At 44.8% G+C, this 16,416-nt stretch overlaps 1 protein-coding gene across 1 annotated transcript in view; it reads right to left on the bottom strand.

The window, feature by feature from the left end:
* LOC126159020 (uncharacterized) overlaps positions 1–16,416 on the bottom strand; it is a 514,849-nt gene that overhangs the window by 39,727 nt on the left and 458,706 nt on the right. The window contains exon 27 of the mRNA XM_049916483.1: positions 3,840–4,046. Within this exon, the coding sequence (XP_049772440.1) occupies positions 3,840–4,046 (207 nt within the window). The remainder of the gene's footprint in view (positions 1–3,839; positions 4,047–16,416) is intronic.

Here is a 16,416-nt window from a genome sequence, read left to right as displayed (position 1 = left end):
GATATTCATGTTGTTGTGGGTTCTGTGTCTATGGAACTATTAGTGATGTTTCCAGAATGAGATTTTCACTCTGCAGCGGAGTGTGCGCTGATATGAAACTTCCTGGTAGATTAAAACTGTGTGCCCGACCGAGACTCGAACTCGGGACTTTTGCCTTTCGCGGGCAAGTGCTCTACCATATGAGCTACCAAAGCACGACTCACGACCGGTTTCACAGCTTCACTTCTGCCAGTGTCTCGTCTCCTACCTTCCAAACTTTACAGAAGCTCTCCTGCGAACCTTGCAGAACTAGCACTCCTGAAAGAAAGGATATTGCGGAGACATGGCTTAGCCACAGCCTGGGGGATGTTTCCAGAATGAGATTTTCAGTCTGCAGCGCAGTGTGCGCTGACATGAAACTTCCTGGCAGATTAAAACTGTGTGCCCGACCGAGACTCGAACTCGGGACCTTTGCCTTTCGCGCGCAAGTGCTCTACCATCTGAGCTACCGAAGCACGACTCACGCCCGGTCTCACAGCTTCACTTCTGCCAGTATCTCGTCTCCTACCTTCCAAACTTTACAGAAGCTCTCCTGCGAACCTTGTAGAACTAGCACTCCTGAAAGAAAGGATATTACGGAGACATGGCTTAGCCACAGCCTGGGGGATGTTGTAAGTAGGCTGTTTATGTTTTCTTTATGTAAGTTTGCTGTTTATGTTTTTTATTGGCAACGTTACATAGCACTCTGTATGAAAATCACTGGCTGTGCTGTGTGCAGTATGTGGCTAATTTGCATTGTTGTCTGCCATTGTTGTCATGAACTGCTATAGCTGGATGCGAACAGCGCATAGCGCTGGGCAGTTGGAGGTGAGCCGCCAGCAGTGGTGGACGTGGGGAGAGAGATGGCGGAGTTTTGATAATCTGTAAGACTGAATGTCAATTATGAATATTAAGGTAAATACAGTGTTTGTTCTCTATTAAAATCTTTCATTTGCTAACTATCCCTATCAGTAGTTAGTGCCTTCAGTAGTTTGAATCTTTTATTTAGCTGGCAGTAGTGGCGCTCGCCGTATTGCAGTAGTTCGAGCAGCGAAGATTTTTGTGAGGTAAGTGATTTGTAAAAGGTATAGTTTAATGTTTGTCAGGGCCATTCTTTTGCAGGGATTTTTAGATAGTCAGATTGCGTTGCGCTAAAATTATTGTGTGCCAGGTTAAGCACAGTCTTGTATAACTTGTTCTAAGTGGACGTTTCACATGTAAAATTGTTCAAAGGGGACGTTTCATATGGCGACCCTGCCAGGATGGTGTTATCCCACTATGTGTTTGTGTACCCTTGTGTATTTGTGTTTTTCCTGTCTTTATGTGTTTAGCTGATGAGAGCTCTGTTGTAGACTTTTTCTAATAATATGTTATTTACTTTGTAAAGATGCTTAGACATTATTTATTCTGTGTTGTTTTCATGCTCATGTGTGAAGTTGACGTTTCAAAAGTGATTCTGATCTTTTATGTATGTACTCATGTTATCATTCCTGTAACACTGATGTATATGTTTATTTCTATTCTTTTGTAAAGCCCCTATTACTACAAATATTATCTGTATTGTTATGTCTTTAATGTTGTATTTTGTATCTTTGTAATTGTATTCTTATGTTATATAATTGTAACTGACGCCAGTTAATCAAATTAAGTAACTTGAAAGCATTCATTTCACTGCACACATTTCTGTTGGTCATAGTATATGGACACTATGTGAGAAGTTGGGACTGTTAGTGTTTGCACGTGTGTTACTAATTCAGCAAGGGACTGGATAACAGCATTGCTGGTTCTAAGGACAATTCCAAAAACTTTGTGAGTGCACAAGTGGTGGTTATGGACTTGCTCTATTATCCGCAAGACTCTTCACTGGTGATTGTGCACCCGCACAGTCGCAACAGATGGCTGCTGGCCGTCTCTACAAGGACAACAGTGGGTCTGCACTTCTGGTGGCCCACCAATACCACAATCTCTACCAGGACTACAGTGGGTCTGCTCTGTGATGACCTACCTACCAATATTCGTCAGAACTTCGAATGACTCAGCTGTGGGTTTGCTCCATTGTGGCCCATTACCTGTCAGCATGTCAAGAGTCAGCACTGTCTTTCCGTTGTAAGGACAACACTACTTCTTCAAGACTGCATGGAAATCCACTACTTCTATGTGCAATTTCTTTTACTAATGAGACTTTGTGAAAAACAAAAACTGTAATTACTATTATGATGAACAATCTGGACTGTCTTTATTGACTGTGAGAAAATTTTAGCTGTTGACCAACATTGTATTAATACGTGTGTGCATTTGATATCTTTCTTACTGTAATTATGAAAAATTTTTTCAAATCTGTATTTGCCAGTGCCCAACACCATTTGTAAAATTTTTTTGTGGGGAGCATGGGGGCTATGTAAGTAGGCTGTTTATGTTTTCTTTATGTAAGTTTGCTGTTTATGTTTTTTATTGGCAACGTTACATAGCACTCTGTATGAAAATCACTGGCTGTGCTGTGTGCAGTATGTGGCTAATTTGCATTGTTGTCTGCCATTGTTGTCATGAACTGCTATAGCTGGATGCGAACAGCGCATAGCGCTGGGCAGTTGGAGGTGAGCCGCCAGCAGTGGTGGACGTGGGGAGAGAGATGGCGGAGTTTTGATAATCTGTAAGACTGAATGTCAATTATGAATATTAAGGTAAATACAGTGTTTGTTCTCTATTAAAATCTTTCATTTGCTAACTATCCCTATCAGTAGTTAGTGCCTTCAGTAGTTTGAATCTTTTATTTAGCTGGCAGTAGTGGCGCTCGCCGTATTGCAGTAGTTCGAGCAGCGAAGATTTTTGTGAGGTAAGTGATTTGTAAAAGGTATAGTTTAATGTTTGTCAGGGCCATTCTTTTGCAGGGATTTTTAGATAGTCAGATTGCGTTGCGCTAAAATTATTGTGTGCCAGGTTAAGCACAGTCTTGTATAACTTGTTCTAAGTGGACGTTTCACATGTAAAATTGTTCAAAGGGGACGTTTCAATGTTTCCAGAAATGAGATTTTCACTCTGCAGCGGAGTGTGCGCTGATTTATTAGTGATGTGTTTGTCATCTCTGGTGTTATGGTTATCCGTTATCCTTTCATAAAATTTCAATAAAATTTTTAAAACTTTGTATGTTTGTAATCGGTTTGTTGATTTAGTAAATCGTGGGGATAATCCTTAAATGCGTATGTATATTTCAAAATTCCTCCAAAGTATTCATGATTGAACCTTTTGGGATTTTGTGCAGTATTTGTAGTGCGTTTTCAATGTTGTCAACTTCGTCTTTTTAATTTTTGAAGTGTGTAAAGAAGGTGGATTGATTGTTATTTGTTTCGTTCGTGTATTCTCTGAATCTGACGACCCCCCCCCCCCACTCCTTCACAACTTCACGTCCGCCAGTACTTCGTATCCAACCTTCCAAACATCACAGCAGTTCTGTTCCACCCCTTGTCGGTCGAGAACTCCTGGAAGAAAGAATAATGTGGGGAGATGGCTTAGCTACAGCCGGTGGATTTGTTTACAGAATGTACCTTTCACTCTGATGCGGAGTGTTCCCTCACAGATTAAAACTTTGCGCTGGACCGGGACTCGAACCTGGAACCTTTTCCTTTAGCGAAAAATCAAGAAATCATTCTGTCTCCCTCGTTTACTTGTTGTTCTATAGAACTGTGTGAATTGGGAGTTGCAGAGATTTCGCTACCTAGTTGGCTTGTCCACAACGCAAATTCTCACTTTGAACAGAGCTTTTCTTGTTAGCTTCATAGAGCAGGCAGGCACAGAGACAGCAGACAAACGCACCGCACACTGACCTGCGTGCGCCAGCTTGACGACCTCTGAGTGGGAGGCGTCGAGCACGTCGTGGCCGTTGACGGTGATGACGATGTCGCCCACCTCCAGGCCCGACGACTCGGCAGGCGTGTCGGGCTCGATGGCGGACACCACCACCGGCTTGGAGCCGTGGATGCGGAAGCCGAACTCCCCAGACTGCCGCCGCACCACCACCGTCTTGTCGCAGTCTGGAACAGCGCAGCGTGAACCTCCGGCGTCCGTATGTGTTATCTGGTACGCGTTCTCCGTTGTATTGGGACGAGCTGCCGCTGAATCTTATCTTTTGTAGCCCCGAGGCTCACAAGCAGAATACCTTGTGTAAAAACTATATCGGCCGTGCTCTGTGTACCAGCGACAAAATTTGGATTTCTAGAGCAGATCCACATGATACAAGAAGAACGATTACAAAACAGCGCTTGAGAGAGAAAATTGTAGCGCAGTTGGGAATTATCAAAAATGCTGACAAATGTTCAAAGGTGTGTGAATTCCTAAGGTACCAAACGACTGAGGTCATCGGTCCCTAGATTTACACACAACTTAAACTAATTTAAATTAACTTACGCTAAGAACAGCACACACACCCATGCCCGAGGGCTGGAGGGGCCGCGCAATCCGTGACATGGCGCAATAGACCGCGCGGCCACTCCGCGCGGCAAAAAATTGCTGGCATTTTATCACAAGTGACTAACAGTATAGTAATACAAAAAAGGTTAAATATTAGGTTAATTCATATTACCAGTAAGCATCAGGCTACCAAATGCTCCAATAACATCTGTACACACTGGAACCGAAGAAGCTGTTCAAAAACTGGTTTTGAGCACTATGGGACTTAACACCTGAGGTCATCAGTCCCCTAGACTTAGAACTAATTAAATCTAACTAAGGACATCACACATATCTGTGCCCGAGGCAGGATTCGAACCTGCGACTGTAGCATCAGCGCGGACTGAAGCGCCTAGAACCGCTCGGCCACAGCAGCCAGCAAAGAGCTGTGAATGGGATCTCTCTGACTGAGATGTTTACCGTCAAGTCCACAGTTCACCGCGGTAAATATCTATATATAAACGTAGGTGCTGACTGCTACAGAAATAGAGAGGCAGATGTCAACGGCTGTATCCACGGGCACAGAGGCTCCATGCGGTTCAGCAGTCAGCGGCGTTGCCTGCACAGCAGATTTATGTGACGAGACACCATAGTTCCGGTTCTGCTTACAGAGAGAGCACTATTTTGCTGCACCTGTCAAATAAACGATTAGAGCTTTTCTCAGAAACCTGCCGCCTGCCCAGTATTTAGGAAGGCCTAACGACCCGACGACACCAAAGCGAAGTGGAGAGGCAACTGGAGTCCAACCGGAGAGTCAGCGGATCTACTTCCGACTCCAGTGCCTTGCCAGCTAGTAACGATGAGCACCACCACCCGTCTTCAACGGCCACCGGACGCCCACCACATACGTTGATCAACGACTGGACTGAGAACATCTCTGAAGTCTAACTTAACCTGATTCGACACTAAATGATAACTAGTGAAAATTGTGGCTAACATCGGTGCTCTGAAGAAGAACGTTACGTATTGTATTCCGGGTGTCCCAGGAGAAACGGCCAATATTCAGGGTTGTGATAGGAAGGACCATTCGAATCAAAGCTCATGGGCTCTAAAAGGCACACCTTAATAAGCTATAAACACTTGTTTATTATCATCTCTACTGTGAAACACATCTCTTCTACTGAACAAGTGAAAATGAAATGATCGTATAGCATTGATGGCCGGGAGTCCCCACTTGGGGAAGTTCGGCGGCCGAGTTGCAAGTCTTTTCAGTTGACGCCACACTGAGCGACTTGCGTGTCGATGATGATGAAATGATGATGAGGACAACACAACACCCGGTCCCCGAGCAGCGAAAATCTCTTACCCGGCCGGCAATCGAACCCGCGCCCCTGCATGCCAGTCAAACGTGCTGACCACTCACTTCAGGGAGCGGACGCTGAGCAAGTACTCATAGCTCTGAAGGTAGGCATTTTATAGTCCATGTTTACTACACAATTTTTTCTTGTTACGATCCATACTACCTCCTCCCAACATATGGAAAGTAAAGAGTTTGCAGTAGAAGTGATATGTTCCACAGTATCGAAGACGAAAAAGTGCTCATAGCTCTTAAGGTATGTATTTTAGTGGCCACGTTTACTAGACGTCTTTGCTTCTATTTATCGTCCCTGTCATATCCCCTGATACTGACCATTCCTCCTCAGAGACCCTGTATACTTCATCAGTAATAAATGTTGTTAACTTTTACTCAGATGTGATTTAATAATTTTATACGTGGTCAATGCAGCATCAGCTTGACACACTTCGACGCGTCTTGAGCAGCCTACACGTCTGGAATAGACGACAAGAGAAGAGTCGCAGTCGGACTTGACAATTCTTAGCCATTATCATAGCTCAGTAACTCGTATGGATTGTTACCGGGCTCGCCGCTAGTTCAGGTCGACATCAAGATCTATTCACTTATGACAGTTCGTTGTGACTTCATTGCTTTCGCATAGTAATATGGTTGTATTAATTCGAAGTGACGTGTTGAAAGATATTGACAGAATATCTTTGACGCTAAACAAGTTGGCCTTCAACGTTTTCGAAAATATTTTTGTTCCTGTAGCGTGTGTTTCATGTTTTTTCCAGTGAGTTCATTATTTATTGCTCAAAGCTACACCCTGCACCAGTTTACGGTTTTGACAAGTGACTTAAAGTGTTCTGTATCCGATTTGGGCCCTAAACCAGTCCATTTCTATATTTTTAGTTTTTACCCTCATTTACTTAGAATGCTTTTCATTGTAATACACTCCTGGAAATTGAAATAAGAACACCGTGAATTCATTGTCCCAGGAAGGGGAAACTTTATTGACACATTCCTGGGGTCAGATACATCACATGATCACACTGACAGAACCACAGGCACATAGACACAGGCAACAGAGCATGCACAATGTCTGCACTAGTACAGTGTATATCCACCTTTCGCAGCAATGCAGGCTGCTATTCTCCCATGGAGACGATCGTAGAGATGCTGGATGTAGTCCTGTGGAACGGCTTGCCATGCCATTTCCACCTGGCGCCTCAGTTGGACCAGCGTTCGTGCTGGACGTGCAGACCGCGTGAGACGACGCTTCATCCAGTCCCAAACATGCTCAATGGGGGACAGATCCGGAGATCTTGCTGGCCAGGGTAGTTGACTTACACCTTCTAGAGCACGTTGGGTGGCACGGGATACATGCGGACGTGCATTGTCCTGTTGGAACAGCAAGTTCCCTTGCCGGTCTAGGAATGGTAGAACGATGGGTTCGATGACGGTTTGGATGTACCGTGCACTATTCAGTGTCCCCTCGACGATCACCAGTGGTGTACGGCCAGTGTAGAAGATCGCTCCCCACACCATGATGCCGAGTGTTGGCCCTGTGTGCCTCGGTCGTATGCAGTCCTGATTGTGGCGCTCACCTGCACGGCGCCAAACACGCATACGATCATCATTGGCACCAAGGCAGAAGCGACTCTCATCGCTGAAGACGATACGTCTCCATTCGTCCCTCCATTCACGCCTGTCGCGACACCACTGGAGGCGGGCTGCACGATGTTGGGGCGTGAGCGGAAGACGGCCTAACGGTGTGCAGGACCGTAGCCCAGCTTCATGGAGACGGTTGCGAATGGTCCTCGCCGATACCCCAGGAGCAACAGTGTCCCTAATTTGCTGGGAAGTGGCGGTGCGGTCCCCTACGGCACTGCGTAGGATCCTACGGTCTTGGCGTGCATCCGTGCGTCGCTGCGGTCCGGTCCCAGGTCGACGGGCACGTGCACCTTCCGCCGACCACTGGCGACAACATCGATGTACTGTGGAGACCTCACGCCCCACGTGTTGAGCAATTCGGCGGTACGTCCACCCGGCCTCCCGCATGCCCACTATACGCCCTCGCTCAAAGTCCGTCAACTGCACATACGGTTCACGTCCACGCTGTCGCGGCATGCTACCAGTGTTAAAGACTGCGATGGAGCTCCGTATGCCACGGCAAACTGGCTGACACTGACGGCGGCGGTGCACAAATGCTGCGCAGCTAGCGCCATTCGACGGCCAACACCGCGGTTCCTGGTGTGTCCGCTGTGCCGTGCGTGTGATCATTGCTTGTACAGCCCTCTCGCAGTGTCCGGAGCAAGTATGGTGGGTCTGACACACCGGTGTCAATGTGTTCTTTTTTCCATTTCCAGGAGTGTATTTTACTACCCATATTTCTTGGAGTATACAAAACACACAGTTTAAAAAAAGCAAAAATATGGAACACTTTTAATTTCTGTCATGACATGTACGAAGTCGTGCTGAAAAGTAATGCCTTCAATTTTTTTTATTCTGCTCTCAATATCGGTTGAGGTATTACACGTCAGGCATATTATTCGGCTGACTTTCTCGCTTCGCTGACGCAGTCCGTCGGTAGACGGCTCCGAACTGCAGCGTATAACATGGAGGTGTGTAACGCAACTTGTCGGTGCGTGCTGCAATCGAGTTTCTAACTGTAGACAACACGTCTCCAGTTGAAATACATAGAAGAATAAAAGCTGTTTGTGGCGATGATTATATCGACATCAGTAATGTGACAGAAGACGAACACTGGATTTACTGTTTTGACCCCGAAAACAAGAAAGCATCAATGGAGATCCGCCACAAAGGATCACCGACGCCAGAAAAGATCAATACCATTCCATCAGCAGACAAAGTTATGCTCACAGTGTTCTGGAATGTTCAGTATGTGATGCATTTGGAATTCATGCCTAAAAGCTCTACCATAAACTCTGCAATGTACTACGAAACCGTCAGAAAAGTGAGAGCACGAATTCCACACATGGAGCACACTTGCCATCGGCATGAAAATGCCATACCTCACACGAGCGCTGCGACGTCTGAGCAGCGCAAGCCGAGGTGAGCGTTTGGCTCCGTGAACAAAGTCAAACATTTTACAGTGTTTTCTTGTTAGGAGAAATGTGCTCGTTGCCACAGTGACTGCAGTGAGAAATAAATGTGTAGACATGAAGAATAAAGATGGAGAATGTTAAGTTTGTTAGTTTGTTTTATTTAAAAGCAGTAACAGCTTTCAAATAAAAAATTCGGAGGCATAAATTTTCAGCACGCCCTTGTATGTTTCTAATAGTTTTGCTCAATTTGTTTTATCCATTTTCACTCGTAAAGCATCATTATCACGAATCATTACGAAAACATTATACAGGGTTATTACAAATGATTGAAGCGATTTCACAGCTCTACAATAACTTTATTATTTGAGATATTTTCACAATGCTTTGCACACACATACAAAAACTCAAAAAGTTTTTTTAGGCATTCACAAATGTTCGATATGTGCCCCTTTAGTGATTTGGCAGACATCAAGCCGATAATCAAGTTCCTCCCACACTCGGCGCAGCATGTCCCCATCAATGAGTTCGAAAGCATCGTTGATGCGAGCTCGCAGTTCTGGCACGTTTCTTGGTAGAGGAGGTTTAAACACTGAATCTTTCACATAACCCCACAGAAAGAAATCGCATGGGATTAAGTCGGGAGAGCGTGGAGGCCATGACATGAATTGCTGATCATGATCTCCACCACGACCGATCCATAGGTTTTCCAATCTCCTGTTTAAGAAATGCCGAACATCATGATGGAAGTGCGGTGGAGCACCATCCTGTTGAAACATGAAGTCGGCGCTGTCGGTCTCCAGTTGTGGCATGAGCCAATTTTCCAGCATGTCCAGATACACGTGTCCTGTAACGTTTTTTTCGCAGAAGAAAAAGGGGCCATAAACTTTAAACCGTGAGATTGCACAAAACACGTTAACTTTTGGTGAATTGCGAATTTGCTGCACGAATGCGTGAGGATTCTCTACCGCCCAGATTCGCACATTGTGTCTGTTCACTTCTCCATTACGAAAAAATGTTGCTTCATCACTGAAAACAAGTTTCGCACTGAACGCATCCCCTTCCATGAGCTGTTGCAACCGCGCCGAAAATTCAAAGCGTTTGACTCTGTCATCGGGTATCAGGGCTTGTAGCAATTGTAAACGGTAAGGCTTCTGCTTTAGCCTTTTCCGTAAGATTTACCAAACCGTCGGCTGTGGTACGTTTAGCTCCCTGCTTGCTTTATTCGTCGACTTCCGCGGGCTACGCGTGAAACTTGCCCGCACGCGTTCAACCGTTTCTTCGCTCACTGCTGGCCGACCCGTTGATTTCCCCTTACAGAGGCATCAAGAAGCTTTAAACTGCGCATACCATCGGCGAATGGAGTTAGCAGTTGGTGGATCTTTGTTGAACTTTGTCCTGAAGTGTCGTTGCACTGTTATGACTGACTGATGTGAGTGCATTTCAAGCACGACATACGCTTTCTCGGCTGCTGTCGCCATTTTGTCTCACTGCGCTCTCGAGTGCTCTGGCGGCAGAAACCTGAAGTGCGGCTTCAGCCGAACAAAACTTTATGAGTTTTTCTACGTATCTGTAGTGTGTTGTGACCATATGTCAATGAATGGAGCTACAGTGAATTTATGAAATCGCTTGAATCATTTGTAATAGCCCTGTATTTTCTGACATACGAGAGTGATTAAAATGAAAACCTTAAATCTGTAATAACAAATCGAAATTTCGCGCCGTTATTCTGTAAGTTGGTATGCGTGCTACAAACAGCTTGCAGAATGGCCTGTAGGTGGCAGCATAGTGCAGATGCACACAAACCGTCGCAGTATCAGTATAAAGATGGCCGCCCCACTTGTGACTTGCACCAGGGAAGAACAGCGTTCTGTTATTCGGTTTTTGCGTAATGAAGGTGTGAAACCTATTGAAATTCATCGACGAATGAAGGTTCAGTACGGTGATGCACGTTTGTCGCAGCAGCAAGTATACGAATGGAGTAGGAAGTTTGCAAATGGTGTGACTTCAGTGGAAGATGCTCCTCGTTCATGCCAGGTACAACGAGTTGTGACTCCACAGAACATTGCAGCAGTTGAAGCCATAGTGAAGGAAAACCGCCGAGTGACACTGAATGACATTGCAGCATGTTGACAGATTAGTCATGGGTCAGCACACCACATTGTGCATGATGTTCTCCAGTTTCACAAAGTGTTTGCAAGATGGGTGCCACGGCAGCTGACTCCTGAAATGAGAGAACGAAGTGTTGATGCTGGTGAACAACTTCTTCGGCGCTTTGAACGAGAAGGTGATGGCTTCCTTGCAAGAATCGTTACTGGGGACGAAACCTGGGTTCACTTCCACCAACCGCAAACGAAGAGAGCGAACAGCGAAAGGCGCCATTCCTCATCAGCAAAACCAAAGAAGTTTCGAACAGAACCATCAGCGGGGAAGGTTATGCTGACTCTCTTTTGGGACGAAAAAGGCGTCATTTTGGAGCATTATCTGCCTAGAGGGATCACTGTCACCAGTGCATCATACACAGATCTCATAAAAAATCATCTGCGGCCTGCAATCAAATCGAAGTGACGTGGATTGCTGTCAGCACGTGTCCTTTTGCAACATGACAATGCAAGGACCCACACTGCCCGTACAACAGTTGCAACGATCACAGACCAGCATTTTGAGTGTCTTCCTCATCCACCATACTCACCAGACCTTACCCCAAGTGATTTTCATATGTTTGGACCACTCAAAGACGCAATGGGAGGAAAGAAGTTCCGTTCTGATGAAGAGGTACGCCACGCGTTTCATGAGTGATTGTGCGGAGTACCAAAAGAATTTTTTCTAAAGGAATTTATGCACTTTGTAAGCACTGGAGGACTTGCATTGAGCGTGGTGGAGATTATGTTGAAAAGTGATATAGCTTTGTACCACTTCTGCACAATAAATAATATTTAAAAAATATTTAAGGTTTTCATTTGACTCATCCTCGTACAATTTGAATTTTATGGTGCGTATATTTATTGGGGCTTAAAATAAGGCGTATTTCCAATATATAAGATCATTTTAAATTTCGCTGAGCGTTCGCTAATTTACAATATAACAAAACCATTCAAAAAAATGGCTCTGAGCACTACGGGACTCAACTGCTGTGGTCATAAGTCCCCTAGAACTTAGAACTAATTAAACCTAACTAACCTAAGGACATCACACACATCCATGCCCGAGGCAGGATTCGAACCTGCGACCGTAGCGGTCGTGCGCTTCCAGACTGTAGCGCCTTTAACCGCTCGGCCACTCCGGCCGGCCGAAACCATTCATACAGAAAACTTTCCAGCATTGACAATAAGTCAACAATGTCAGAGATTTCACTTAGAAGTGACTATTGATCACTAGTTATATACAAATAATACACATTTTTCCGCCCCTCGTGGTCTCGCGGTAGCGTTCTCGCTTCCCGAGCACGGGGTCCCGAGGTCGATTCCCGGCGGGGTCAGGGATTTTTCCTGCCTCGAGATGACTGGGTGTTGTTGTGTTGTCTTCATCATCATCATTCATCCCCTTTACGGTCGGAGGAAGGCAACGGCAAACCACCTCCATTACGACCTTACCTAGTAAGGCGGTGCGGGTCTCCCGCATCGTTCCCCTACGCTCTGTAAAGAAGCATGGGACTTCATTTCCATTTTTCCAATAAACATTTAGTTCTGTCTGCATAATGTGGATTGATGTACAGGGTAAAGGGCTATCATCACTAAAAGGTTATAATCGAATAAGGTAGTAGCCGAGAAGCCTAGGAAGTTGAGGGATTATATTTCTGAACAGCTCTGGCACTCGCTGTAGCTTGTTGGATTCGTTACGACACTGTTCACTTTGCTACAGGCAGTTATAGCTGGATCTCAAGTGTTAAGAGAATGACAAAGCAATCGTTTTCTTTTGAAGACCTACTTGAGCGTACTTATTCTTAGATGCTCTGGACGCTATAAAACGGTGTGTGATGTCAGACCGCAGACTGAGTGGGTTACGCGAACAGCTGGCAGCAGCTGCGTCGCCTCCTGCCAAGATTCCCCCGTCTACGACGCGCTAGAAGTGTTTCAAGGGGACGCTCTGGTGTCTCCTCTTGCCATTGACCCTCATTTTCTGCCAACACGACTCACAACACATACGATAATTTCCTTACCAAACTTATCAATCTGTAGGGGACACCACCGCAGCTTACAATCACATCAATGATCAGAGGACTGCACTTCTAAACAGTGCAAATACAAACAAATACAATAAACGTAAATAAGTTTTATGGTCTGAAAACGTCTGTATTTACGAGGTTCTCACTTTCACGCAGTCCTCTGGAGACGTTTTTGACGATTTACATGTAGTGGTCACGAAGACAGCTTAAGGCATATGAGGGGGAATCACAAAGTTTTTACTATCACTAACCTGTCCTAAGACGTGGTAGGCATAGCATGTCTTGCTCTATCTTTGATTAACTTTTGAGAACCTGTTTACCTTCCACACTCACAGGCGGTAGCCGCAGTATGTCACCTTAATCGCATCGGTCGCGGTGGCGGAGATACTCGTCTGCTGGAATTGGCACTCTATAATGCCGTGTCTTTGTTCACTAAGGCTCCTCCTTCACAATCGTTATCAATTATCGGCAGAAGTTTTGATAAAGAGATTACAGCTTTGTTCAAACCTGTTATGACTTCGCCACAATTTTTATTGGAGAACTTCGAGGAAAAGACGCTAACTTAAGGGCCACAGTATTCTGGAGACGAACGTTTGTGCTGTGGCCCCAGAGTGCAGATAAATTACAACAATTTTTAAACAATCTGACTTCCTTCTATGCACAAATCCAGTTTGAAATGGAAATGGAAAATGAGGGATGCCTTCCATTTTTGGATGTTTTGGTTCGACGCACAGATGATGGCACTTTGGGACATGCCAGTGTACTGGAAACAGAGACGTAGAGATTTATATTTGAATGCAAATAGCTGCCACCATTCTTCCCAAATGATGAATGTTCTTCGAACTCTGGTACACGTAGCACACACCACTGATGACGAGCGCAGTCTGCAGGACGACCATATACATTTAAAGAGAGTTTTTGAAGCCAGTGGGTATTATCCGCAGCAGATACTTAAGGCACTACGGATGAAACCAAAGATGGTCATAAAGAATGCAGAAAAAAACACAAAAAATTTAGATCCCTGAATTCCCTGTCACGTGGGAAGCCTGTTGTGAAAAGCAGGACGGATCCTCAGCAGGCACAAAGTAAAAGTTATTTTTCGTCCTCCACCGAAGACAGCAGCACTCCTGGGCTCAACTGAAGATGGCGTGATGCTGCGGAAGGCTGTAGTTTACAAGATCTCTTGTGAACGTGGCCTTTGTGACGCCTCGTTACATATCCAGTGTTTCTTTAAACCAACATTTATTCGAACTGGTCATGAACAGTTCCCGTATTTCAAATAAAATCACGAATTCTCCTTTTAAAGCAGAACAATTAAATAAAAGATTAATAAGAGCCAATGGAATAGAGAATTTTATGCAATGCAGCAAGAGACTTTATTGAAAGAGTTTCTAATAACCGTCCCGTTTGTTTAATAACTGTTACATAAACCAACGCACGTATTGTCAACGTCTTTCGCGTCTGTTAGTCTCGAGTGTCTGTGAGTCTTTAGCGTCTGGGAATCTTTGTGTTCGAGATTTTAGCAACAGAGCTTGTAGCGTTGGAGTTTTGAATATTTGCGACCCTTTGAGTCCATGCGTCACTGCGTGAAATAGTTAACATCATTGGAAGCCGGACTAATTAAAAGTACATTTCTTTGACTTTAGATTACAGACCCTGTTTGGACATTTATTATCGGGCTTAAGCATGACTACTTGTCGTAGTCAATCATATCAATAAACTGTGTTAAATGAACCTTGTGACTTTTGAAGATATTAATTCGGCCTAGCTGTGCTACGCAAAATCAAAGATATCAATTCATTCTGAAACACGAATCAGCCGTCTAGTGACTGTTAATCAGTATCTTTGGTGGCAACTACTAAACGACGCCGCTAGCCGATGGTAATAATTGAATTTCAACTTATTGACCAACAAATATTGACTGTGTTGTGTCGCCCCGCTTTCAGGTATCTCGACGAGGTTAAGAATACTGGCTGGCCACAGAAAAAGGACACTACATCTTCGCTGATTGTGGGAGTGCCAGTATGCAGCAATAGGAGGCGACACACCTTTCATACATCGGACAGACGACTCGTACAGTCCACGAAGGATTTACGGGACACGATTCTCTTAGAGCCCAATAAATAGGCTGTTGCAGAGCACTGTATTGATACTGGGTACTCTATCTTCTACGAAAACGTCGAAATTTAAGCGTCTACTTCATCTTTTTGGGACTCAGTAGTGAAAGAGGCGATTAAAATTCGCCTGGCAACGAGCTTAATTAATAGAGATAGTGGCTTCAGCTTGGATAAATTGTGGAATCCGACGGTTTCTGTACTAAACGTACAAAGGCGACGCCACAGTGCCGCTGATATTGATACATCCCAGTGTGGATCGACCGTGTAGAGACAGCTCTAATTCATGGATATTGGTACTTCTTTGCCGTCGATCAATGTCTCTGGCACTTGTGTATCTGTGTCTGCATGTGTAGTGGCCCGGTCCGTGAGTTTAAAGTGACGAAGCGAGTGCTGGAGCGTCAGTCTTTCGGTTCACTGTGAGGATTGCTGAACGATATACAGTCGAAATATTAGTAGTAGTAGAAGAAGAAGAAGCGAAATTTATGGGATGCACAGCTGAAATTTAATGAAGGGTGCCGAATCAAATATTTGCGGTGAGTATACCACGGCACGTAAGAAAGACTTGAGGCAGCTGATCATAGTCCGTGAGATTTTCAAAGCGATCAGCGCCAAATGGAAGGAGCTCTGATATTGCTCACCGCTCCTTTCCGTCAAAGTTTGCCTGTCATTCCAAGATCAGCAGCAACAGACAAACTGAACGCATGCCTGAAGAATTCGGCTCTGTGGAGGCATTTAAAAAAAATTACATATTCGACCAATATGTGTAGGGATTTACTTGGAGAAGCTTCTGAATACAAAAAAAAATTCCAAGCAGGTTTTGGACATGGACAACGGCAAACATCCGGTACTTGCTGAAACACAGGACACGCCATTCCCACCGAACTTCTGTGAACTTCAGGAGTCAGCTGAAGATCTTGAAAAGAAGGATTTTCGGAACATCGTCAACAACTTCAGGATTCACGATTGGCTCTGCGAGTGACCTGTCTTAACTCCAAAAATTGATGATGACAATAGAATCAGTGATAAGATTCAACTGAAAATTCCTGGTGCGGCTACGAAATACAAATCCAATGAAACAGCTGCAGCAGAAGATTAAACTGATGGTGATCCGGTAGAATTTCTCAGTTCATTTCCTGGAATGTCAACATTAATATTCACGTTGAAAGTTGGCTCACCAACACTGCTCCTTAGGAACCTCAACACTCCAAAGTTGTGCAACGGAACCAGACTTCCGTGAGAAAACTGGTGTCGAATGTGACTGAAGCAATAGTAATTAAGGGTACATGTAAAGGAAAAGGTGTGCTGATTCCACGCATTCCAGTGATTCCTCTG

Source organism: Schistocerca cancellata, chromosome 2, assembly GCF_023864275.1.
Source record: "Schistocerca cancellata isolate TAMUIC-IGC-003103 chromosome 2, iqSchCanc2.1, whole genome shotgun sequence".
Taxonomy (NCBI): domain Eukaryota; kingdom Metazoa; phylum Arthropoda; class Insecta; order Orthoptera; family Acrididae; genus Schistocerca; species Schistocerca cancellata.
Note: the sequence above shows the minus strand (reverse complement) of the source record. Positions and strands in the feature narration are given on the sequence as shown.